The sequence below is a fragment of the Anastrepha ludens genome, chromosome 5 (assembly GCF_028408465.1).
Source record: "Anastrepha ludens isolate Willacy chromosome 5, idAnaLude1.1, whole genome shotgun sequence".
Classification (NCBI taxonomy): Eukaryota; Metazoa; Arthropoda; class Insecta; order Diptera; family Tephritidae; genus Anastrepha; species Anastrepha ludens.
The window spans coordinates 13,219,321-13,245,211 of record NC_071501.1 but is presented as its reverse complement, the minus strand read 5'-3'; the positions used below and the strand labels follow the sequence as shown (position 1 = coordinate 13,245,211).

The following is a 25,891-nucleotide window of genomic DNA, read 5'->3' as shown; positions in this document are numbered from 1 at the left end:
CTGATCGGAAGATAGCATAAAAATTTAGTTCAAGCTTAACGCTTAGGTAGACACCAAGTACCATTTTGACACCTTTCGCTTTGGAAGATTATTTTATAACAAACCTGCAGTCAAACATGCAAGTCCTAGGCTCCTTTAAAACCAGTTTATTAAGCAAATGCAGTATTTAGGAGTGAATATATTTCAAGCGTAATTCTATTTTTTGTTTTTGTATTGGTGAAAGATTTGCAATTTTGGCAAATGGCGTCGTACGTCAATCATACTATTGGACGAATTTGGTGAAGACCATCCAAATTGACATTTGTGCTAGAAAGAATCGTTGTTGTGCGTGTGCTGATATTGAGAGGTCGTCATGGGAATAATTATGTGACATTGAGACGTGCTTGGATATTAGTTCGACGTTTAGCCCCGTTGGAAATCACATAATTTAGCAATAGCTCAAAAACAGGCTCATACCGATTGGAGCAAAAAAATTCAGAAAAAATTGGATATCGGCGGGTAAAAAGGTGCCATGGTAGGCGATCACAGATCTAAGCATAAGAACCGAAACTGAAAATAATCAAATGTTTGAGTTTTTCAAAACTGCCTTGCACGCGAATAACTTTGAAGCAAATGGGAGCCTGAATTTTTAGAGTAATTTTTGGGCAAATAACAATTGGACATAGAGTAATGTAGAGCGGTCAATTCTGACCGCCACAGTTCGTTCGCCAAAAGTGTGTGGAACCATAAGAGAAACCAGCCACAGAAATATAATGAAATATCAGGGTTGGACATAGCGCACTAAATAATTAATGCAATAAGTGGACAGTTGAAACACTGAAGAACTGAAAATTTAGTGATAATTAAACCCTTATAGTTAGTAGTTAAAATCACCTGTGAAATATAATCATTCTCAAGACCGACAACGCACGCTCATAAGTATATCGCACGCTCAAGTAAATCGATTTTTGAGCATTCAAAATATTTAACTAATGGTTTATTTAATCCTAATTTATCGCCCACTAATTTCTATTTCCGATTCAACTTATTCAAAAACAAAATGAGAGATCAACGTTTTTTTGACGCCTGAAGCGGCAGTTGAGGGATTTGAATCACTTGTTCTCCAGTTGCCGATAAAAAGTGATCTGAAAATGGTTTCAAATGCATGAAAAAGAGTAAATATTGATATTCATGATTTTGATTTTTCATGATCAATATTTTGAGTAATAGCAAAGTAATTTTCGGTTATAAATATTTTTTTTACACATCTATCTTAAAGCGGAGGTACCAATCCTTGTAAGGTGGAAAATATACTTAATGATCTTCAAGCATATCAAAGAATACACTCAGAGTCTTTCAAATGTGACGCATAGATGGCAGTAGTGAATAATTTCTAGACGGTATCTTTTTTTATGTCATCTTTGACATTTGGCAAGTGGACAGATATATATTTTTACATGATTGAACGACGTTTCAGAACTATTAAAACTCATTATGAAAATGGTGGATCTTTAAGAGTAACATATTATATTACAAAATTTGTGATTTCTTTGGTGGAAATAATCGTCCCAATGAGTCCACAGTTCAAGGGTTGCTGAAAAAATTTCAAGAAAGGCGCTCTGTTAAGGATAGGAAAAGAACTGGCAGACCAAAAACTGGACGTTCTGTTGAGAATATTAGTGCTGTGTTTCTGAACAACCCTCAACATCGGTACCCCGACGTTCATAAGTGGACTGTTTGACGGATTTTACTTGTAGACTTTCTCATGATGGACAAATGGTGCCATTTTTCACATATAATTGAACAATGAAATACTGCCAGGCGACTGGAACACAGCAATAATACTCCCCATTCACAAGAAAGGCGATAAATTAAATTGCAAAAACTATCGCGGGATTTCCCTACTCAACACAACGTATAAAATCTTCACAAGAATTGTTAACAAAAGACTTATAGGCCACTCGGAAAAAGTACTTCCAGAGTATCAATGCGGATTTCGACCTGGAAGGTAAACAATAGACCAAATTTTTCTCTCAAACAGTCCATGGAGAAATGTTTTGAGCATAACTTTGGGCTGCACATGCTGTTTGTTGATTTCAAGCAAGCTTTCGATAGCATCAACAGGAGGGCGATCCCCACAATATTTCATAAATGCAAAATCCCAGACAAACTAACCAGAATAGTGATGATGATTCTGAAAGAAACTGTATCCAAAGTAATGATACAAGATAAAAAATCCGACCCCTTCAGAATTAAAACGTAAGACAAGGGGATATGTTTTCATCAACAATCTTGAACTTTATGCTATGCTGTGCCATCGATGAAGTAAGTGACGCAAAAAGGACTGGACATATTTTAAACTACCCACTTATTCGCATACGCAGATGACATAGCAATTGTCAGCAAAAATATCCACGCCCTAACCAAAACCTTCGCTGATATTGAAATTGCTGCTGGTAATTGGTCTTAAAATCAACGCAGATAAGACGAAATATATGATGATGTCCAGACAAAATAAACCAACATCAGGCAAACTAAAAATTGGCGATTTTTCTTTTGAAATCGTTGAATCCTTTACCTATTTAGGCTTCGATGAAAGAGTTCTAGCAGCGAACAGATCGTATGCGTCGTTAACGAAACTCTTCAAATCAAAACTAATAAACAGACAATGTAAATTGACTCTGTATAAAACCATCATTAGACCAGTATTATGCTATGCAGCTGTATCGTGGACGCTAATTGAAGCAGATAAAACACAACTGCAAGCCTTCGAACGAAAAGTACTCAGAAGAATTTTCGGAGCAATCAAAGATCACGGCGAGTGGCGAATAAGATGGAACGACGAGCTAGATCAGCTGATAAAGGACGATAATGTTATACGTTTCATCAAAGCGCAGCGGTTAAGATGGATGGGTCACATTACAAGAATGGACGGTACGAGGGCGCAGAAGAAAATAGTAGAAGCTAGAGCGTTCAACACTAGAGCAAGAGGAAGGCCGAGAACAAGATGGACCGACGAATTAGAGGACGTCATTAAGAAACTTAGTATAACGAACTGGAAAAAAGTCGCAAGCGTTCGAGACGTATGGAGGTCCCACGTGCAGCAGGCCAAAGCTCACAAAGAGCTGTAGAGCCAAAAGATGGTGATGATGATGAATTGAAAATATTTTGAATAAAAGTAGTGAAACCTGAAAGAGGCCAAACTTTTAAATTTTTTATTTTATGGCAACATCTTGGCACGGCTTTTGAAAGACCCTTTACATGTTGAGGCTTTTCTTCTTTCACAACATTGCAATGCGGGTTGTGTCAAAGCTTCTCTCACAATGCTCCCCCAAAGCGCTCGATCGTGAGCTTTTGCTTCGTAGCTACGTATTTCCTTGAGATCGTTTTCCACTGCGTCTATCCATCGGTTCCTCGATCTTTGCTTTTGGGCTTTACGCCCATTAGCTTTCCTGTCATGGCCTTCTTCACGGTCAGTCAGCTGGCATGCGTCGTCTAATGAGCTGCGCTTTAAGGGGTTACATGGGTTTCGTGGGTTAAAAAACTCGATTTTTTTTTGTTTGGTTCATTAATTTCTACAACATCTCAAGAATAATATCCTAAATTTTCAAGTCGATCCGAATAATAGTTTCGGAGATACAGCCTTTGGAAGGTGTGGGCTCCAAGCCACTCGTGCTGGGACGAAGGATTTTGTATTTTTTTTTTTAATTACAACTATTAAAAAAAAAAACAAAATGTCAAGCAAATATGACCGAAATTTTCATTTTTTTGGAAAAATGTCTGCCAAAATTCCAATTTTTACTGTTTTTGTCTTTCCTTCGTTCAAGCACGAGTTAAAACACTCATTTTTGTTTTTTCATTTTAAACGATCCTGTCAGGAGCCATGCTGGCAATGCGGATGCACCTTTTTTCGAGGGGTCACCGGAAATGACGTTACAATGGAGGAGTTTTAATTTTTTTTTTGAAAATTTCAGAAATTATTCTTGAAATATGTATCTATAAGACAGAAAAAAGTTTGAATTAAATATATTACATAATTTTTTACATAGAAAACAAATATTGAAAATAGGCCTTCTTTTCCCGACGAAACCCATGTAACCCCTTAACAAAACGCATAGCTGTTTCGTTCTGAGTGATATCGTTTAGTTCGAAGTTGTACCGGATGCTATAGATACCATCATCAAATCTTATTGAGCCAAAAATCTTAAAAAAATTGTTCTTTCCATGTCTTCTTTCCAATCAGCGCGCAGTTAGCAATTTTTAAAGTCAATGCCTCACATCCATATGTTGAAATTGATCGGAAAAGGGTATTGTACATAGTTAGCTTTGTAGTTTTAGACAAGAGTCGAGACTTTAACAAGTTTTTTTCCTTGTTCACTCCTCCACAATTCGTTTGTCAGAAGGGTGTGGAATAATAAGAGAAACCAACCACAGCATATGGCCTCGACAGCATATGGCCTCGACTTGTCTTGCTTGGTTTCGTTAAACAAGTTAAGGTGGGCATAATATGTTTTGTTGGAGGCGTTGATACGATCCCTGACTCTAGAAGTTGGATCACCATTGAGGTTGCTGGATAGAGAAAGTTAAAATGAATTTAATTACCTCTGGCTATTCCCACAAGAGATCACCTCACTTCATTTTTTACTCTTCACAAATTGAAATTAATAAATATTAAATTAACTTGCTGCTTTTTGTATTTCCAATTAAACCACATCAAAGAAAACAAGAACCGCAAGCAAGAGGTTGCCTACACAAACTTTTTTTATTGTGTTTTTTGTACCATATTTATTTTTATATAAATAAACGCATGACAACCCCAAGTCGTTTGGGGGCGAATATAAAGTTTCCTAGTAATTTGTAAAAATACTCAAATTCACTTGGTAATATATAAATTTCTAAAATTTAATTTGACTAAGAAATTCAATTGCTTTAATTCAGACCGAAGAAAATGGTAAGAACACGTCCAAGTGGCGAATAACCGCAAAGTGCAAAGGAAAGTTGAAACAACAAAATTGCTGCTACTAACTATACAGATACCTACTCGTAAGTACTCAATTAAAATTGTATGCAACAGCAATGTGAGCAATGACAGGTTGTAAGTGGCCGAGTGCAACAACACACATGCAATACAAACAAACACACACGTACACACACAAATCAACATTTGCACTGGTTGACACGTGTGCGCCTTTGTTTGCACATAACTTTATTAACATGCATACATACACACATACACACAAACACTTGTACCTGTCGACCTGAGATCCATGTATGTTAATGTTTATGTGCTTAGCTGTGTGTGTGTGTGTGTGTTTGCATTGGGCCACTTCATTTCAATTTGCATGCAGTTGGCTATGTTCCATGGAAAATTGTGGTCAGTTGCAGTTTGTTTGGTATCACATACTTATTGACAGGCCCGGTAACAGGCAGGCAGCAAACAACTAAGCAACAACAGCAACAAATTTTGTTTGAAACTTTGTGCGGCCATGATGTGTGGAAAAGTGACCACTATGCCGCCTTTCTCAGGCGAAAGTTTGCCACACATACACACACAAGCAGCCATACATATGTACATACAATTAGGATGGGGGAAAAAAATTAATAAAATAAAGTCTTTTTCTTGATGAGTCCCTACACAAAATAGTGGAGATTGTAGTTTTTTTATATAAAGCAGGGCATGAATACATCAATGCTGAAGCCTCCTCTACTTGCAGTGGGGCAATATTTACAAGAAGGCTGAAGAGCATTAAGCCACTGGACTTAGTGGTAAACAATGTTTAAAAACTCATAATGCGCTAAAAAACGAATTACTACGTGTAATAATATGAAATGTAGTTATTATTTTAACGTTTCATAAAAAATAAAATAAAAAAAAACATAAAAAAAGAAGAAATATTTGTGAAGGCAAATTAAAAGAGTAGATTAAAAAATGCTTCGCAAGGATGCAAATGAAATCTGTCGTCAAGCACTGGATTGGAATCCACAGGTTGCTCGCAAGGTTGGCCGTCCAAAAATATCTTGGCGGAGAACTGTCCAGAAGGAAGTTGAAACGTCAGGAAAAACTTGGAACGAAATCAAGCTTCTTGCAAAAAATATAATCGGATGGAGGTGTTTTACTGAGGCCCTATGCTCCAGTGGGAGAAACAGGAACCGATGATGATGAGATTAAAAAATAACGATCTTTAAACATTTTTTACCAAACTTACGGAAAAGTGCATTTTTTCCAAAACGATTCAATGGTCATTTTCAAAGCGGATAAATATTAAATCAAAACAAAAATAAAAAAAACATTCTTGATTCTTTTTCCAATGACCAAGATATTTTGGATACTGTTGTAAATTTTTCTGAAAACCGATTTATTTGTTGGCTTGAGCATAATAAGTTGTGACCTGAAACATTTTTGGAAAACAATTATTTTTTACTAGGATCGCCCATACGTCGAAATTTCGTCGTTATTCGACGTTATATAAATACGGAGAGCAAAATTTAGTCATACCTTTTTCTAGTATTTATAGTCATAGAAAAAACTTGAAACATACATACACTGAAGAGCAAAACTGTAACAAAATGTAATACTTTCTATTTCAACACATTTTTTTTTAGACATGTTTTAACAAATCAAATATTTTAACTTTATTGGCATGTATGTACTCTCTCTCTCAAACCGGTTTGGTGTCAATGCAACAACAACAACACTAGTAGCAAGCAATAATGCAAATAAAGACAAATGTTACAGTTTTGCACTCAACCCATTTTTTATTTTTTACAATAAATAAAATAAATATTAATAAGATGTCCAATATCCTTTGGATTTTTTCAGCTCGTGGATACGATTGGGCATACTTCGTGTATACCTCAAGACAAAGTCAGTCGGAATAGCATCCCATACATCGCGTGTTCGCTCCCACAGCTCATTAACTCCACTGGGCGGACTTGAAAATTCGGCAAGCTTCAATTTTACATGACTCCATAAATTTTCGATTGGGTTCATGTCCGGTGATTGTGGAGGCCACTTCAAGTTACGAAATTTTTGGCGTTGCATCCAATTTCGTACAACATGTGCGGTGTGCTTAGGGTCATTGTCTTGCTGAAAAATTACTTTTTCAGCAGCAAGACCCATACTTTCCACTACACCCGGCAGATTTTGTTGCAATATGGCCAGGTATTCCTCTTTCCGCATTATACCGTCTATTCGTACTAAAGGACCCACACCATTTTTGGAAATGCAGCCCCACACCATAATGGAGCCACCACCATGTTTTACTGTCTGCTTGATGTGATGTGGCTGGACTGCATTTGGGTCTTTAACCCAATACCAGGCCCGACCATCTGACTGAAATCGATTGATTTTGGTTTCATCAGACCAAATAACCTGCAATCGTTTTGAAATTTTATGAAAAAAGGTCTTTTATAATCCATTTATAAAGACGTACCTGATCCCAATCTTCAACTGTCCAGCTTTGGTGAGCCGCAACAAAATCCCGCCTCAACCGCACATGTCTTTTTGTCAGCATTGCCTTGGTTTTCTTCTCCGCTGCCTTTAGCCCCAGTTTTGACAGGCTGCGCCTGGCTGTCCACTGACTGGCATCAATATCCAGCATCTTTAATGCTTCTTTGGGAGTGACCGCCTTGCTGCTTGTTACCAAATTTGCCAGATGGCGGGCATCGCGGTCGCTTATCTTCCTTGGCCGGCCTCCTTTGTTACTGGGAACAGCGTCTGGTACATTTTTCCGCAGCCTTTGCACAGCCATGTGGCTCACTTCGAATTTTTTAGCTATTTTTCTTATAGACTCGCCCTTCTTCAGCAAATCAATTATTTGGCGTTGTACTTCCCGATTTAACATTTTGTCTTATTCACGGTCACGTTTATAATAATTAAAAATCCACCAAATATATAATTACGAGAAAAATAACGGAAAATTTGAAAATTAAGAGTGAGTGCAAAACTGTAACATTTGTCTTTATTTACATTATTGCTTGCTACTAGTGTTGTTGTTGTTGCATTGACACCAAACCGGTTTGAGAGAGAGAGTACATACATGCCAATAAAGTTATGCAAAAAAAATATTTGATTTGTTAAAACATGTCTAAAAAAAAATGTGTTGAAATAGAAAGTATTACATTTTGTTACAGTTTTGCTCTTATAAATGGATAGCTTATGTTGAAACTCTTTACATGATATATGTGAATAGATGTAGTAAAATTAAATGTGAAAAATATTCCATTTTACCTGTGTTAAGTGATCTTATATTTGTGTATTTCAAATAACATAATTTTTTTTATTCATGAATTGAAAACATTTAATTTCTTGGAATTAATTGGAAAAAAAATTGATTTTGTTTGAAAAAGCATAATAAAAAACAATCATTAATTAATCCAGGACCATCACAATTTCTGAATCAAATTTATAATAGTATTGATTCACAATATATAAGATCCCATTTGTTTCATCACCTTTTATATCATGATACATATTATAGCGTGAAATATCATACAGGTAAAATAGTGTGATTAATTTTACCTGTACCTATTCACTTATGTATCTATTTTAATATATTGTGCAAACCGTCTCCACGTCTCATGGATAGCATACCATTGGTATATGTTTCAACTTTTTCTCTGACTATAAATACGAAAAAACGGAACGACAAAATTTTGCTCTCCGTATTTATATGTATGTATATAGATTAGACTTATTCAATGTTGACAATTATGTAAACGTTTTTTAAAGTGAAATATTTTTATTTATAATTTTTTAAGATGAAATATACTTAAAAAAATATTGCTGTTTTGAAAAATATTTCACTAATATTTTTTAGATTTAAAAAAGCAAAAATGTTGTTGAAAAATTTATTAGAAAAAATTAAATTTTTTGTTAGGAATTTTTGGTAAAACTTTTTTAATTTTTGAAAATATTTTCCGTAAGGTTTTTGTTATACTTCCATTAATAGCCGAAATTAGATATGCTCAGTTATACCTGAAATATATACCTGAGATATAGTTTTGAAAAATATTTTTTAGAAAAAGATAAATTTTTTGTTAAGAATTTTTGGAGAAAAAACATTGGTTTTTTGTAATTTTTGGAAACACTTCCCTTTAGATTTTGGTTTTTTTTTGTTTTTTTTTTTTTTTATTTGAAAATTGGAAAAGTAATGAATTACAATCACAATGAATTAAAGATTCATTCATTCATTGTGATTGTAATTCATTACTTTTCCAATTTTCAAATAAAAAACAAAAAAAAAAAAATAATAATAATATCTGAAACTATGCTCAGTTAAACTGGAAATATATTTTTGAAAATAAAAAAAACGACAAATATTTTTAGAAAACAAAACAATTTTTTGTTAAGGATTTTTGGAGAAAATTTTGGAAAAAAAAAAATTTTTTTTAAATATTTTTAGAAAAAAATAAAATTTTTGTTAAGAATTTTTGGAGAAATAAATTTAGTTTTTTGTCATTTTTGACAGTATATATGTATGTATATTTCCATTAATAGTTAAAACTATGCTCAGTTATACCTGAAATATATAAGTATTTTTGAAAAAAGAAGTTTTTGGAAAAATATTTTTAAGTTGGTAAATTTTTGGTAAATCTTTTTTTCCTGAAAATATTTCGCTTTCATTTTTGACTTTCCCTTTAGACTTTGTTTTTATATTTCAATCAATAGCTTAAGCCAAGTCATACCTAATATACATATAAAAGTTTTTTTTTGAAAAATATCATTGAAAAAAAAATGTCTTTTAAAAATATATTTGAAAAATGTATTTGAAAAAAAAAAAAAATTTTTGAATATTTTTTAGAAAAAAAAAATTAATTTTTTTGTTAAGCATTTTTGGAGAAAATTTTTAAAAACATTTTTAGAAAAAAATATTTTTTTTTGTTAAGAATTTTTTGGAGAAAAAAAGTATTTTTTTTGTCATTTTTGAAAACACTTCGCTTCAGACTTTGTTTTTCTATTCCCATTAATAGCTCAGACTACGCTCAGTTATATACTTGAAATATGTAATTATTTTTGAAAAATTTATTTAAAAAAAAAAGTTTTTGAAAAATATATTTTGAAAAAAAAAAGTTTTTTGAAAAATGTTTTTGAAAAAAACGACATTTAAAAATATTTTTTGGGAGAAAATTAATTTTTTGTTAAGAATTTTTAGAGAAAAAAGATCTGGTTCTTTGTAATTTGTGAAAATATTTCCCTTCAGAATTTGTATTTATATTTCAATTAATAGCTAAAACTATGCTGAGTTACACCTAAAATATATACATAAGTATGTTTAAAAAAAAATTTTTTTTAAAAAATATGTTTTAGAAAAAAAAAAATTTTTTGTTAATTAATTTTGTCATATTTAAAAACACTTCCCTTCAGGCTTTTTTTACTTGCATAAATAGCTGAAATATATATTTGAAAAACCAAAAACATTTTTGTAATAGAAAATTAATTATTTGATAAGACTTTTTGGAGAAAAAAATTTTGCTTCTTGTCATTCTTTAAAACACTATCTCACACTTTATTTTTATATTTCAATTAATAGCTGAAACTATGTTGAAATATGTTTTTGAAAAAAAAATTTGAAATTTGAAATTGAATTGAATTGAAATTTGAAATTTTTTTTTCTTGTTAAAAATATTTTATATTTTTTCTTAATTTTAAATTAATATTTTGTTAAGAATTTTTGTGGGAAAAATGTTCTTCTTTTTCATTTTTAAATATTTGCCCTTAGTTTTTCTTTTATATTTCCATTAATAGCTGAGCGTATGCTGAGTTATACCTGAAATATATTTTTGAAAAAAAAAAAATGTTGTTGAGCAAAAAAATTTGTTTGTGGATTAATTGTAGAGAAAAAATTTTGATCTAGTGAAGCGCCAGCCTACGTACTACGCGTCATATAAGTCATATGAAGTCCGCTTGCGAATCGATCGCGGCGTCGCTGCGCACATTAAAATTCAAATACGCTGTATTTTTTGCTGTACGTAATTGCAAGTAACTCGAAACATTATGGGAGTCCCACTACGAAACTATTAGTGGTGACTGGGCACATTCTGAATTATTAATGAAAAAAAATAAAAATGCAAAAATTACAAAAATTCCAAAAAACAAAATTCTCAAAAAATTTCAACAAAAAAATTAATTTATTTGCAAAATTATTTTTTAAGTATATTATATCTAAAACATTAATAGCAAATGTTTAAATAATAAGAATACGGAAGAAGTTTTACTTTAAAAAACTGTGCTGAAATTGTTATCATTGAGTAAAACTCAAAATCATAATATTTTTCTTAAAGTTTCTTCAGTTTATTTCTTATTATAATCAAGCTAATACTGTAAAACAATTTCCTTAAAAATAAATGAGAATGTCTAAAATATGTGCTGGTACCACTCGACATTAAATTTTTCCAGTATCTCACATTTTCGGAAATAAAATAAGAATCACATTATAAGAAATCTACCAATCGGTCTACGACTTATTGAATGCCTGCGGTTGGTAGTTCTGGAATGGAAATAATCAAAATCAGTCTCGTTGACTGCCATAAGTGTGCCGTTATAGAGCGAAAAATGCGCTTAACACATTTTTCCAAAAACTCAAACTCTTCAATATTTTCTAAGCATAAGTTGAGCTCTTTCCAAATTCTGCCCGATTAACATAGATATTATACCATTTTTTATTGCCACAACATAAACTCCTCTATTTTGCTCTACTCAGCTGCTTGCCACAAATAGGTTATTGCATTTAAATTTGCTTATTTTCATTTTTTACTGCAACATTTTTTTATTAGCGCATTATTGTCATACTCCGCCAATGACGCTGCGACAATGGCTGACCAATTTTTCCATTGCAACAGCAACTGCAGTTGTTTTTGTTTTGTGTTATTAAACTACACACTTTTTATACTCCGTTATTTGTTTGTTGTCTTCGCCATCACAACACGCGGTTATTGTTATTTAGTTGCCAACTGCTACTCTCCCTTTGGCCATAGAGTTGCTGATGTGTGGCCACTGGGTGTTGCTGCTTCTACTCTCTTTTGTGCTGATGCAGCTGCATGGTCGTTCACTCTGCGCGTATGAGTGCGTGCATGTGTATGTGTAAAATATGGAAATGTATATGAACATATGTGTAAGCAAGTGTGTTTATTCTGTGCAGTGTATAAATATTTAGTTCGCTCATAGCATTGTGCGCCCATAAGCATGCTACACTTTGTTGCTCTGTGTCTTTTTTGCTAGAACTTTTGGGTTGCCTCATTGATGCGTAAAGTTCAAAAACTTTCAAACAATCCTTTTTTCGTTACATTATATATACATATATTAATTTTTTTGCTGTTGTTATTGTTCAACGGACTATTTTTATTGTATTTGATATTAGACCATTTTCTATTGAATCAACAAAAATGCAGCAACAACAAAGGAGCCATTTGCGGCTTTCTGTCTGGGTTCTTTGCTTCGATGTTGTTGCCGTCATGCTTGCTTTTCTACGAGCAATCGTTTTGTGCGTAAGGATTGTTTCTGACAGTTTTTGCCGCAGCAATTGTTGGACGTTCTGCCACATTTCAAGTGCTTCTTTTTTAGTTTTCATTAACTTTGTTTTACAAATTGGCAAATTACTACGCTTATAACACACGGACAAGCGCTCAGGCGTGAGCAGCGAAAAGTTTGTTAAACATCAATTACTCTTTAAGAGGCTTCACAATTTGTGCGGATACTAGCGTATAAAGGCATTTAACGGTACTTCGTAATCTTCATTATGTTTGTTGTTAAATTATTGAATTTAGCTGGAATTGCAAATGCCAAGAAATAGAAGTAAGATTATTGTTGGGTTTCAAATAAGTACTAATTAATTATTCTACAGTTGCTCCCTTTGAAGTCAAAAATTTCTGCAAACACAAGTAAGTCTGTATTGTAAAAAACACTGCATTTTTCACTACAATTAACTAGGTTTGATTTGTCCGAAGTGGCAGTGGCATAGTCGCGACCACAGATTGAGACCTGTTGTAATGTTGTAATGACACAGTATGTCTAACTTCTCTGCTTTGTATCACCCAGTACCCAGTGAGCCTCACCAGTCGCTTTAATCCAATATCCGCCATCTATTTTGAGTGGCTGAAAATGGAGTTCAATCGGTAACGAAACTGAATTCTTCACATTGCGACGCAACAACAGAAGCGATGAAAGATCGTTTCTTCCTCTTTACACCTTCGAAACTGTTTTCTATAGTGCGGCAAAACAACAAGACGAGCACCAAAAATTGGAGAAGGAGCTTTGCCTAGCCCAATGACGGATACATGCGTCTATTATACCATTCCATTGAAAAATTATAGAACCACCTCATTTACAAATACTCGACTATGTATTCAGTTATTTTTTTTTTAAATTACAAGGTGAAGTGCAAAATAAACAAGACTGAGCTAAAATAGAAACGACAGGAACTTCATTTTGATAACTTTCGAGTTTATTTATTCAAAATAGTCCTCTCTGGCCTCGATACACTATTTTGCGTGACCTAAAAGCTTTTCAAAAGAGTGTTTCAGGCCATCGACCGAAATGTCCTTCAGGATGTCGGTACAAGCCTTTTGGATGACCTCTACGGACGCAAAACGGTTTCCTTTCATAGCCAAATGCAATTTTTTGAATCAGTAAAAGTCACAGGGAGCCATATTAGACGATACGGTGAGTGATTGATGTTTAAAATACGATTTCTAGTCAAAAAATCGGTCACAAGAGTGGATAGAAGAGACGGTGCATTATCATGCAATAAGCGTCAGCTTCCTCCTTCGCGGTATTCAAGGCGAATTCGACGAATGCGATGCAACAAACACATCAAAACGCCAAAATAGAAAATTTCGTTCGGTTTGGCCCATTGGCATGAACTCCTTGCGGACAATTCTCTTGGAATCGTGAAAACAAATGAGCATCAACTTGATTTTTGACTTCTCCAAACGCGAATTTTTGGGGTGGTGGGTCGTCTGGGGCTTTCCATTCGGCACTTTGACGCTTAGTTTCAGGTTCACCTCTTTAATGAGGTCTTTCGAATGTTGAATTCTGAGCAATTTTTTGGTCCTCAGCTAACTTGTGCAGAATGAAACGTGCACAGACCTTTCGTAAGCCTAAATGATCACTAGGCCGCAGTGCAGTAAAATCACGAACGAATGATGCTTTGAAGTGTTAATCAAACTAAGTGAGTAATGCGACTGTCACAGTTCCTCCTGTCACTAACCAGAGAGGCTGGTTGGATTGATGACGGGAAACTTTCTATGGGCAAAGCATATGGAAAAGGTGGGCATCTCAGGCAGTGCACTCTACTCAGCATATGGAGAGGAGGAAGAGACCGCGGACTACTTGCCGTGCGCTTGCCCAGCCTTCACTCGAATCAGATTTGAGGTCTTTGGCTCCTTGACCGCACAAGATCTACTCAGATTTCTTCGGAGGTCGGGTTGATTTAAAAAAAATTAAAAGGGAATCCGAGAGAAGTTCAATGGACTTAATTGTGTATGAGTGCTGTATTTGCTAGTGGTTCCGACAGAAAAAAATGTCTATGTTGTCTTAAAGCGCATGCAGCTCTTCGCTTCATCATTTACTTCATCATTTGCGTCGTCAAGGATCAAATGCTCACAAATTTATCAGAGAATTTTTCTCTGAACACTCGAATGGTCGCTTCGATGTTGTGGCTTATACTTCTGGGCTATACAACAGAATGGTCGATCCCAAGTACAGACCCCCTCAAAATAACAATTTTAAATGGACGTAAATGAGGTGAGCCTTTGATTGTTGGCATACCATTTAGCAGGAAGGAGCAATTAAAGTTTTGGATGTCAAATTTTAAAAATTGTACTAGGCAACTCGGATATTCTAGGACTTGCTTAAATGTGTTTATTTAAAAAAATATATGTTTGATATTATACACCTTCCTAATCTTCATCTAATACAGCTAAAATCACAATTGAATATTTTTTCTTTTCTTTCCCATAGAGCCTCCTCAATCCTCCCAGCATTGCCCGCGCAAGAATGGCTACTTCGGTCACGAGGCAAAGGGTATTTGCGACAAATTCTACTATTGCGTCGATGGACAGTTCAATATGATTACTTGCCCAGAGGGCTTAGTATTCAATCCTAAGACCGGCATTTGCACGTGGCCCGATGAGGTGGGCGTTAAGGGTTGCAACTCGCAGGATATTTTTGAATTCGAATGTCCCAAAGTGAATGAGACAGTGGCCGTTACACATCCGCGCTATGCCGATCCCGATGACTGCCAATATTACTATGTGTGTGTGAATGGTGAGATACCGCGTCGTCATGGCTGCAAGCTGGGACAAGTGTTTGACGATGACAAGAAGCTCTGCGATTGGTCGCACAATGTACCCGAATGGTAGGTAGTCAGTTTGAGAAGTGAATAGAGTAAATGAAGAAACATTTTTGAGATTTTATATTTCATTAAAATGCGTACTTACAACATTTCCCTCCCACAGCGCCGATTGGTACAAGGGTCGCTTAACCGATGCTGAGCTGGACGAGCTGGAAAATCCTAAGCCGAAAACTAAGAAACCTGCACGTACGCGTGGACCATCGCGCCGAAAGCCTGCCAAGGCGCCCGTTCAAGAAGAAGAGGATGAGGAGTAGTAAGGCGGACGAGCAGCTACGCGTTTAGCTTTAAGTCTGTTTTTTTTTGTTTCTTCAGTTTATTTTGTAGATGTTCGAAATTCTCAAATAAAAGCACGACAAAATGTTTCTATAAAATGAAATTAATTGCGAGTTGGTTGATTGCATATTTGGGTGAAATGTAAAAAATTCACTTGCTAGCGCCTATATGTATGCAGAGTTTATGGAGCGTGGTTTTGTTGGTGCTCACATGCATATGTAGATATGTATTGGCACACGCACCCAAGTTTTTATGATTCATTTATTTTGTTGTCAAGTTATTTTATATGGCTTGCGGAAAATAACGGTGTGAACTTATGGCGATTTTATAGGCAATCGTAAACTTCGCGCTGTTAAATATTATTGACGTTTTGTTTTTGCAGCATGCGGCTTTGGGAATTTTTTTAGTGCTACTTTGCATATGATGATTTAAATTTGTTTTTTACGAATTTACTAAATGATTTTTTTTTACAATACATTTTTAAAACCATTCGGTTAGCTGATTTAAGAGCGCGCAGCAAAATTTTTAAATTAAAATTATATTTTTAGATATGTTTTATAAGATCTTTCTTGTCGGAATTTTACTCCTTACGTACTTTGTACATAAACAGCTGTTTTTTGCTCCATATATTATATACAGGGTTTCAGGGAAAGTTGTCTGCTTATTTTTTGTACGGTTACAGAATTTAGATGTTTCTACTGTTATCTTATGAAGAATGCCTGTAGGAATAACAAAATGCAATTTTAGGTATTTTCTAAGGGGTGAGCCATGTAAAATTTGCTTTTTGAATCGGCTATAAAAAAACACTAATCAATATTTTTTCAAACTTTTTTTTTTTATTTTGAAGATTGAACATTGTCATTTATGAATGAAAAATAATATCGTTCAAACTACTGCGCGACTGGCTTTACAGTAGGTCATTCGATCAACCCAATTTTTAAGCACATTTTCGATTGTTTGGGCTCCAATTTCATGAATGGCAACTTCGATTTTTTGTTTTGAAGCATCAATCGTCTCTGGATGGTTCGCATAGCATTTGTCCTTAACGGCTCCCCACAAAAAATAGTCCAATGGGCTTAAATCACAGCTCCGAGGCGGGCAATTGATATCGGAACTCAAAAACGGTAGCCAAAAGTTCGAGTGTAACTTTGGCAGTGTAACCGTCCTGTTGAAACCAAATGTCGTCCATGTCATCCTCTTCACTTTTTGGAAACAAAAACTCATTGAGCATGTCACGGTAACGCTCGCCATTTACTGTAATCGCGGAAGAAGAAGAAGACTCACCACTTTTGAAATAGGTTTTCAATATTTCTCAATTTTGTTCAAGCGTAAATGTCAAACCTTTAAGTAAATTATGAACACATTTGACATGTCATTTGTATTACCATTCTCAAAAAAATGGGTGGTTCAAAAATCAAACGCTATATGGCCCACCCTGTATGTGACGCTGGTTGAACTTAATTCAATTATAACACCATTCGCCGCAGTCTGCGAGAGCGGGTCGTTCGATGCAGAATGGTTTATAGGGAGATTTGACACACATTTGTATAATTTTGTAAACTAAATGGAAAAAAAAACTATTTACAATTCCTTGAAGATGTTGTCCTGGACCATCTACATATTGCTACTCAGCCGCCTGCGAGCTCGAAAGCATCAAAACCGAATACTCATATTCCGAAGAAATTATCTAAAAGATTCAGGGCATCTCAACCTAAAAACACGAAAATATCAAGCAATTAATGTATGTATTCATCAATATTTTAGTGATAGTCACACCCAAAACAAGCCATAAGGCCTATATAGTAAATCCAGAAATCCAACGAATGCCCAGTAACGCATATTTTGCTTGTTGACAAAGCCATTGAGCCAAAAGTGAGCTTCATTACTGAAGATGATTTTCTTCGAAAATTGCGCGATATGCATTTTGATTTGAACGCCCGTTTTCACAATAAGTCTGAATAATTTTCACGCGTTGCTCAAGTGTGTAGCGCTCCATGATGAAATGTATACTAATGAAGTTTACAAATGACAAGCGAAAAATAAAAAATATTGCGTCGTTCGCCCTCCCTATCGGAAATAAGTTGAAGCGCACCTATTGAAAAACGCCTTAGAACCAACAATGTTTGTAAGAATTATAAAGGGTTTTCCAATAAAAGGTGTTATATTGATATTCAAAGAAAAATGCTACTTTTTAATATAAATGATCGGACATTTATTTCATTATAAAGAGGAAGGTATGCCATTAATAGTGAAAAATAACATCAGGCAAATGGCCACCACCACCACGCTTACAGGAAAAATCCTTTTCATGCAATTTTCCATAACCGAATTGCAAAGTGGCTGCTCTATGTCTTCGATAGCCTCCCGAATTCCATCTTTGAGGTCTTGAATTGACCCTGGGCTGTTGGCGTAGAACTTCTATTTCCCGTGGCCCCAAAGAAAAAAGTCACAAGGTGTTTCGGTGGCCAATTGTGATCTCCTCTTCGAGAGATAACACGGTCCGGAAACTTTTCCCGTAAAAGATCAATGGTTACGTTGTTTGTATGACACGTAGCGCCGTCTTGTTGAAAATAAATGTTGTCCAGATCAATACCATCCAATTCCGGCCATAAAAAATCGTTAATCATCTCTCGATAGCGCAATCCATTCACCTGTAGCACCTGTTATTGGAAAAGCCTTTAGAAAGCGAAAGCATGTGCGTTATGTAAAGAATATGAAATAACCGAGAAGTAATTTTTTTATATGGAAATGTGATGAGACAAGTTGAACAGTTGAGAAAAGGAAAATTTTATAAGTGGAAAATGAGTTGAAATGAAAAAATCAGACAGTTGTTAGTGAAATTTAGCAGTGAAGAGTCGATCCCAAAGTTAAAGACAAAAGTTGAACAATAAAAATGTTGAAATCAGAAAAAAAGAAAAAAAGAGGCAGAAAAAGTAGCCCAATATATTGAAGTTGATGAAATTGAATTCCCGGAAAGTGCAGCACCTTCTGCGAGGGGAAAATTCAAACAAATATAAGCGGCGACGCGTTGAACCCGTGAATTGCTAAATTACATTGATTCGAATAAGAGTGTTTCAATTGAAAGTATCTTCAAAATAGTGCCAAAGTTTGATGGTATTTCAATTTCTCAGAAATTGGCTAAAAAATTTTAACATAAGATACGACGTCGAAAAATAAGCTGAATTTTAAGATCCACAGGTTATACACACCACCGTAGATAATAAAAAACTCTGGGGTGAATTTGAAGTCGATGAAAAAGAATCACCTGAGTCAGATGATAATCAGGAGGACCGAATGCGAAGGGTGCTAACCCTACCTGTAAGGCTGTCGCGGCGAACGAGGATAGAGAAGAGTGGAGAAGTCAGTCGCGAGTAGCAAAAAGAAGAACTGTCTTCCTTCTTACATTTATTATAGAATGAAATAAATAGAATGAAATATATTTTTTATAAAAAATAGCTTAAATTAAAAGAATAAATAGTCAAAGAAGCACCGTCTTCCTTCTTACATAAATGTCAAAAAATAGCTAACGTGTTAAATAATTTTAAAATCGAATGTCTCGAAAACGTTTAAGTTTCGTACTTAATTGGATTTTTTTTTATTCGATTTTTAATTGACCAATTACATATCTCATGTCCTCAACACAAGTGAAGCCAAGCCCTTCTCCACTTGATCTTTCCAATGCACAGGAGGCCTTCCTCTTCCTCTACTACCACCAGCTGTTACCGCATCGAATACTTTCAGAGCTGCAGCGTTTGTATCCATTCGGACGACATGACCCAGACGGCGAAGCCGCTCTATCTTTATTCGCTGCCCTCTGACTATGTCGTCGTAAAGCTCATACAGCTAATAGTTCTATCGTCTGCGATACTCGCCGTCAACAACGTGCAAAGGTCCAAAAATCTTCCGCAGAAGTTTGGAACTCTGCAAAATGAAGACAAGAGATTTGGTAAAACCCAAAGCCAGACTTATTCAGATTTGCAGCCGCTCTACACATCGGCGTATTTGCAAAAATAAAGATTTCCTATAACAACAGCTGTCGCAACCGCCACCTGGACGACAGTGTAGAAATTGTGCTAATTTCTTCTTGGAAAAAAAGGCGGTGCTCGGGCACGCAGTAGAGCAAATAACAGATTTATCGGTGTTTAAGTGAGTTGCGCCTGAAGTATGGAGCCAGGCTCCGCTTTTTATCCATAATTTTATTTCCCTATCACATCTCTGCATTCTTCAAATGGCATATGCAATGGTAAATTGGCAAATGGCAGTACTCACGCGTCCATATAAAAACTACGCTTTGGATCACTTTCTTCGCAGCAGAACTAGACGCTTTACGAGAGTGTCTCAGTCGCAAGGTTCATTGAGTTTGAAAAAAAATATATAGTTTCTCGCACTACATTTGCCCCTTACACATTTCTCCTTTTCTCCACTAACCCACACTCTCTTAATTAAACAGTTGCCTTGAGTGAACTCATGAGAGAGCCAAAATTGTTCCACTAGTTGAGAATCGCGGTACTAAACGTGAGAACTGCAACAAAATGACGCATCCACGTTCTAACTGAGTAGTCACAAGTGGAGCCCTGCATCTAACTAACCAACTTTAAAATAGTACCTAATACCTGACTTGTGTGTGTGTACTCTATTTCCCAACACTCGCACTAAGCAATATTTTTCTTTCACCACACTACCTGTGTAGACTTTTATTACAACAAATTATGAGGTTTTACAAATGAAATAATTTGACACAATTAATAATAATTTTTTGTTGAAGCATGTCGATTTCTTTTTTGTCTATAAAAAAAATTTAAAAGTGAAAATTTTATGTGAAAATCTTAAAAAAGGATAAAAATGTTTGATCAGGGTATGGGCGATAGTTACAATCACAATTATTCTTGTGAACCTTCTGCGTTTGGTCAATGGTGGAATAGCGGTTACTGGGAGCCTTGGTATACTCCATATCCATATTGTCACTGGCATTATGGTTTCAACAATTATGGTGAAGAGCGCTACGCACGTGATCATCATCATATTGCACATTTCGCAAATATGGCAGCTTCAAATGGCGCGAGCATGGAATATAAACAGCATTTAAGGGAACACAATTCAAAGCACGAAAATGGAAGAACAACTAATTCTGCATGGAATTCAGTGAAAATTGATTCTTTTGCTACACAAACGCAATCTGAATCATTTAAGAGTAACTCTAAGTGTTGTCTGAGAAAATCGACTATTCGGCGTAAAAGTAGAAAGAGTAAACTTGGCCCAACGTCGCAAAGCAAAACATCATTAGAAAATTTATTGGGTAAACTTGGTACGAAAATTTGTGCGAGTGGGTGCACTTTAGCCTGTATTCTAATACAGCCGGAGAAAAACAAAAATACTGATGAAAATTGCAGTGATAGTACCGATGCGCTACAGTTTGAAGTGAAAAATCAGTTCTTAGACGAATTAAATCGTCAGCTAAATGACGCTGAACTGCTTGATACTTCAGTGCCAGCGAACAAAAAATCTATAAGAAACTTAAAAAAATTGTGTACCGATATGGGCGAATGTTTGAAGTACGGAGTGAAGCCAACCAAGGTGCATAGCTCAACGGAAAAACTTGGGCAAAAATCGGCGCGTTCGTGTAAAATATCCGAACCAAAAGCGAAAACAACAAAATGCGATAAAAACTTACTGAAAAGGAAGAAGACTTTTCGTAGAGAAGAACCAACGATTGGAGAAATTGCGCCAAGCAAAAAAAAGCAGCTGAGTAGAGAACAAGAAACAAGAAAAATAAGTAAGTTGAGTAGATCACAACAAAGGAGTTATCTGGAGAAATCGTGGCGAGAAAAGTTACCAATTAAAAAACGTAGGCTGTGGAAGGAAAATCAATCGAGTAATGTAACACCAACCATTGCACCACTGCAGAAGAGAGTGAAAGCTGAAATGCTGCCATATAAATTTGAACCGAAACGAGTTTCTGCCAAAAGGAAGCCTAGACGTCATAAGAGCTGCATATTAACGACGGGAAGTACCAGCGGCTGCGGTGAATACCACATCACTTGGCGTGTTTGACTTTCTTTGGAAACTCTGGAAAGTGTTAGTATGTAATTCGAAATTTGATAATATGCGCCTAAGCTTGGTGAAGTTCTCAAAGTGATTGTTGAATCAGATACGCAGTTCACAGAGTTGTTAAATTCAGCAACCACTTTGAGATCCCAAAATCAATTTAGGTTAATTGAAATTTGTTTGTGAAAATTTGTGTAGTTTTTCTTTGTTAGTGTTAAATTTGAGCACGAAGAAATATCTAGAAAAAATAATTAATTGTTTTTATTAACCACTTGATGCTCGGGCTTTTTTCTCAAAAATGTAACCAAAAACGTCAGATTTTTTTATTTGGTATTTAAAAAGTTTATATTGTTTAAAAATAGCAATAGCACATGACAAGTAGCCATCGGCAACTTGTCGAAACCTGCAAGCAACACTCGGGTTGGTGCGTTAGAGTGGGTCCACCGTACACGAGCGCTATTCATTTAAAATCATTAAGTGGTTAAAGCATAAAAAATGTCTGTTTTTTGGATATAAGTTTCAGTTTTAAATGGCGGCCAACATCGGCGCAATATTTGTGCATAACATGCAGCATATCCTTGATTCATTGTTCATTAGACCAAGTCGGTCCTCAGACGATGGAAAAAACTTTGCGATTACCCATACACGAATTTTTGAAGAGACACTGCAAGTCAAAGAAAGATCTCTAACGCACACTCACGCTAGCGCTTCCCAGGGGATATCTGACCGCAGTTGAAAGGTCAGAGCTGTTTCCACCGCATGGCAAAGAATCTTCTTCTATTATCGCTATGTGAATGGCAGAACCATCCTTCGTAGACTCATGTAATAGTCGATACATAGTCCCACTTAGAAGTGCAATTAGATTTTTTCTAGGAACTCAAAACCGCGTCTGTTTCACGCACATGACCCTACTAAAAATAACTTTTTTTCCAAGTCAAAGCCAAAAATTTGAGCCGAGTTTAAGTAATCGCGCTAGTCCATCGATCAAAAGGAAATTTACGTCATCTACAGAAGCCACATTTTACTCCTTTTGAGCTTCTATTGCAGTGTCGGCCTCCTTTTTTCGCCATCGGTTCTTTGTCATAGATATTAGATTTGAGTCCTTACCCATAACTTCATCACAAATGTATATAAACTGGTGAGCTCCCGCAATTTTTAACACCCTTTCAAGCTCCAGGATACAGCGTGTTTTAAGCCGAGAATTACGTTGCAAGTAAAACAGCTGAGTTGATAGCCGACCAGTCGAGGTCCAAGATAAATAAAAAAATATCTTCTAATAGATATGTGGAGGAGTCTTTTTATACTGAGTACCTGGACACAAAGGAATATAAATGAATAGTGGGACAGATGCGCGGACGAATATCTTTTAGGGTGTAGGAATATTTTGCAGGACGGTTAAAATTGATCTTCGTTTATGAAACTCGAAATCCGAACACTATGCATTTTGTAATACTTCCAAGGTACCAGTCTTAAGTATTTACTAATAAGACAAACCAACTCGTATGCGACTAGGAGTAGTAAAATGTGAAATATGCAGGTTAGGTTGAAATGGTTGCTCATAGAGAGGGCACACTTGGACGGAAATCAAAAATTCGTCCTTTATGACACCATGGTAAAGGCGATAAGAAGACTGGGAAGAAAGGAAGGTGGAAAGAGTGAAGAAGGGTTGGATGTGTATTTATTGATGACGACCGAATGATGACTGAGTTACGGTAGTTTTAGCCTCTTCGTACTGCTGATGAAGTGCATCAGGTTTTTAATACAATATTAAGTCCTGCTATCTAATATTTGCTATTTGTGCCACAAAATTAAGCATGCAATTGAGGTCTTTGTAGAGGGCCCTTGACGTCGTATTATACATTGTTCGGTAGTTGCCGTCCCCAAATCGTTTAAAGATTCATTACTTTTCGCCACATTCTTTACCTCAAACACAACTATGACCAGTTTGTTTCAATTCACAACTTCCCGGAAAATATTTTCATTTTTTTAATTTCTTTCAAAGAATTTTAACACCTCTTTTTGGCCTTTTTTCCTTATCGCAAATCATTTTTGCAGTGCTTGAATAAATGACGCTCATATTGAGCAATCATAGCGTAAAACAAATATAATTGGAAATTCAAGGAAACTATAATTCGACAAGTTTGCCACCCTCTTCATGCGCATACTTAAATTTCTTAGACTTCTGCTTGCTATTCCTTGCATAGATATAAACCCATACACACATACACACACACACACACATGTATACTCGTACTTTCATGTGCGCTCAATTAATGATGAGTTGGCAACTTCTGCCAATTTTCAACTAAATTTCACTTAAGTAAAAATACAATGTCAAAAGTAAGAACTAACGCTGAGATTGGTTACGTAATGTGGCACTCCGTGCAGAAAAGCGGAAAACATAAAGGTGGATGTGGAGGATGAATTAAATATAGACATTTTCATTGTCAACTCAACAGCTTGGCAAATTGATCGGCAATTCATGAGCTTCAAGTGCGTATTTGTGTTTTATGTGTTGGAGGAGCACTTGAATGGATACACTCTGACTTACGAGGGCAGGCTGTTAAGTGCTATTAATAAGCAAAACATTTGCGTTCGAGAGGCAAAACACCGAAATAAAGCGTTTTTCAGTAAGAGCGCTTCAATTTTTTTTTTAATAAAACACAAACGGTTTGACTTTTTTAACTAATTTTTTTTTTATTATCGAGTTTGAACATATACATTTAAGTATGAAATTCGATTTCTTTTACATGACCACCGCGTGCACGTTTTACGAAGTCCAATCGTTGAACCCAATTTTCGACCACTCTTTTGCATAAATCGGCCGAAATTCCAGCAATTTCGCGTTCAATATTGGCTCTGAGCTCACAAATCGTCGCCGGCTTGTTACTGTAGACCAATGACTTCACATAACCCCAAAGAAAATAGTCTAGAGGCGTCAAATCACACAAGCGCGGCGGCCATTCGACCGGTCCATTTCTGTAAATAATGCGCTCATCGAACTTACTCTTCAACAAATCAATTGTAGCGTATGCTGTGCGGCTTGTGGCCCCGTCCTGTTGAAACCACATGCCGTCTAAGTCCATACCATTCAATTGCGGCCAAAAATAATCGTTTATCATGTCGCGGTATCGATTTCCATTCACAGTAACGTGGCGATCGTTCTCGTCAACGAAAAAATATGGGCCAATTACGCCGCCGGCATGCAAACCGCACCAAACTGTGATTTTTTCGGGATGCAACGGTGCCTCATGAATCACGCGTGGATTGCTTTCTGCCCAGTAACGCATATTTTGCTTGTTGACAAAGCCATTGAGCCAAAGTGAGCTTCATCACTGAAGATGATTTTTTGGAAAATCATGCTCTTAAAGTAGCAGCAACAGAACGATTATTTTCATAAAAAATTTGCACGATTTGCAATCGTTGCTCAAGTGTGTAGCATTCCATGATGAAATGTATACTAATGAAGTTTACAAATGATAAGCGCAAAATAAAAAATATTGCGTCGTTTGCCCTCCCTATCGGAAAAAAGTTGAAGCGCACCTATTGAAAACCGCCTTAATAATAAATCGCGCGGTTGCCCACCTTCGCTCAACCGACATGAAAGGCGCAGTTCAAATGGCGTATGGTCCACTTTTGTTTTAACGAGGGGCAAAGAATGACAGCTGTTTATTAAACGTTCAACTACGGAATAATTTCATGGGTTTAATAAACAAGTTAGAGAATACCTTCGTCTTTCATTTATCGAGAGAGGATAGAATATTTTTCTTGATAGTAAAAAGCAAGGTGTTATATCAGAAGCGCGGGAATGAGTGTGAAAATCTTGGTATGAGAATTGAAGTGTTTCATTTTGGCCGTAATTCGTTTTAAATGATTTCATAAGAAGATACTTAAGTTGTTCTGAAAACTAAAGAGGAAACATTAAGGTCAACTTCCGCGAGGAGAAATGAGCCAAAAATGTATGGTGCGAGCAGTTTGATTTTGAATATTATTTCCAGTATTATTCTACGACTAGCAAGTGTGGGACAATTGATTTTGCGCGGGATAGCTGACATATCAGAAATCTTAGGTGAATGTGTGGAGCAGGTACTGCAGCAAAAATCGGATAGAAATAGTGAGATGTGCGCCTAATTTACCCGCAGTGCAACAAAATCGCGAACGAATGATGCTTTGAAGTATTAATCAAATTAAGTGAATAATGCGACTGCCGCAATTCCTCCTGGCACTAAGCAGAGCGTACT

General features: G+C 35.7%; 1 protein-coding gene across 1 annotated transcript in view; it reads left to right on the top strand.

Annotated features, from left to right (window-relative positions):
• The window catches only part of LOC128862936 (protein obstructor-E), a 67,388-nt gene extending 51,680 nt beyond the window's left edge, over positions 1-15,708 (top strand). Inside the window, exons 5-6 of the mRNA XM_054101776.1 lie at positions 14,939-15,335; positions 15,436-15,708. Coding sequence (XP_053957751.1) covers positions 14,939-15,335; positions 15,436-15,586 — 548 coding nt within the window. The 3' untranslated portion in view covers positions 15,587-15,708. The remainder of the gene's footprint in view (positions 1-14,938; positions 15,336-15,435) is intronic.
• The last annotated feature ends 10,183 nt before the right edge of the window (positions 15,709-25,891 follow it).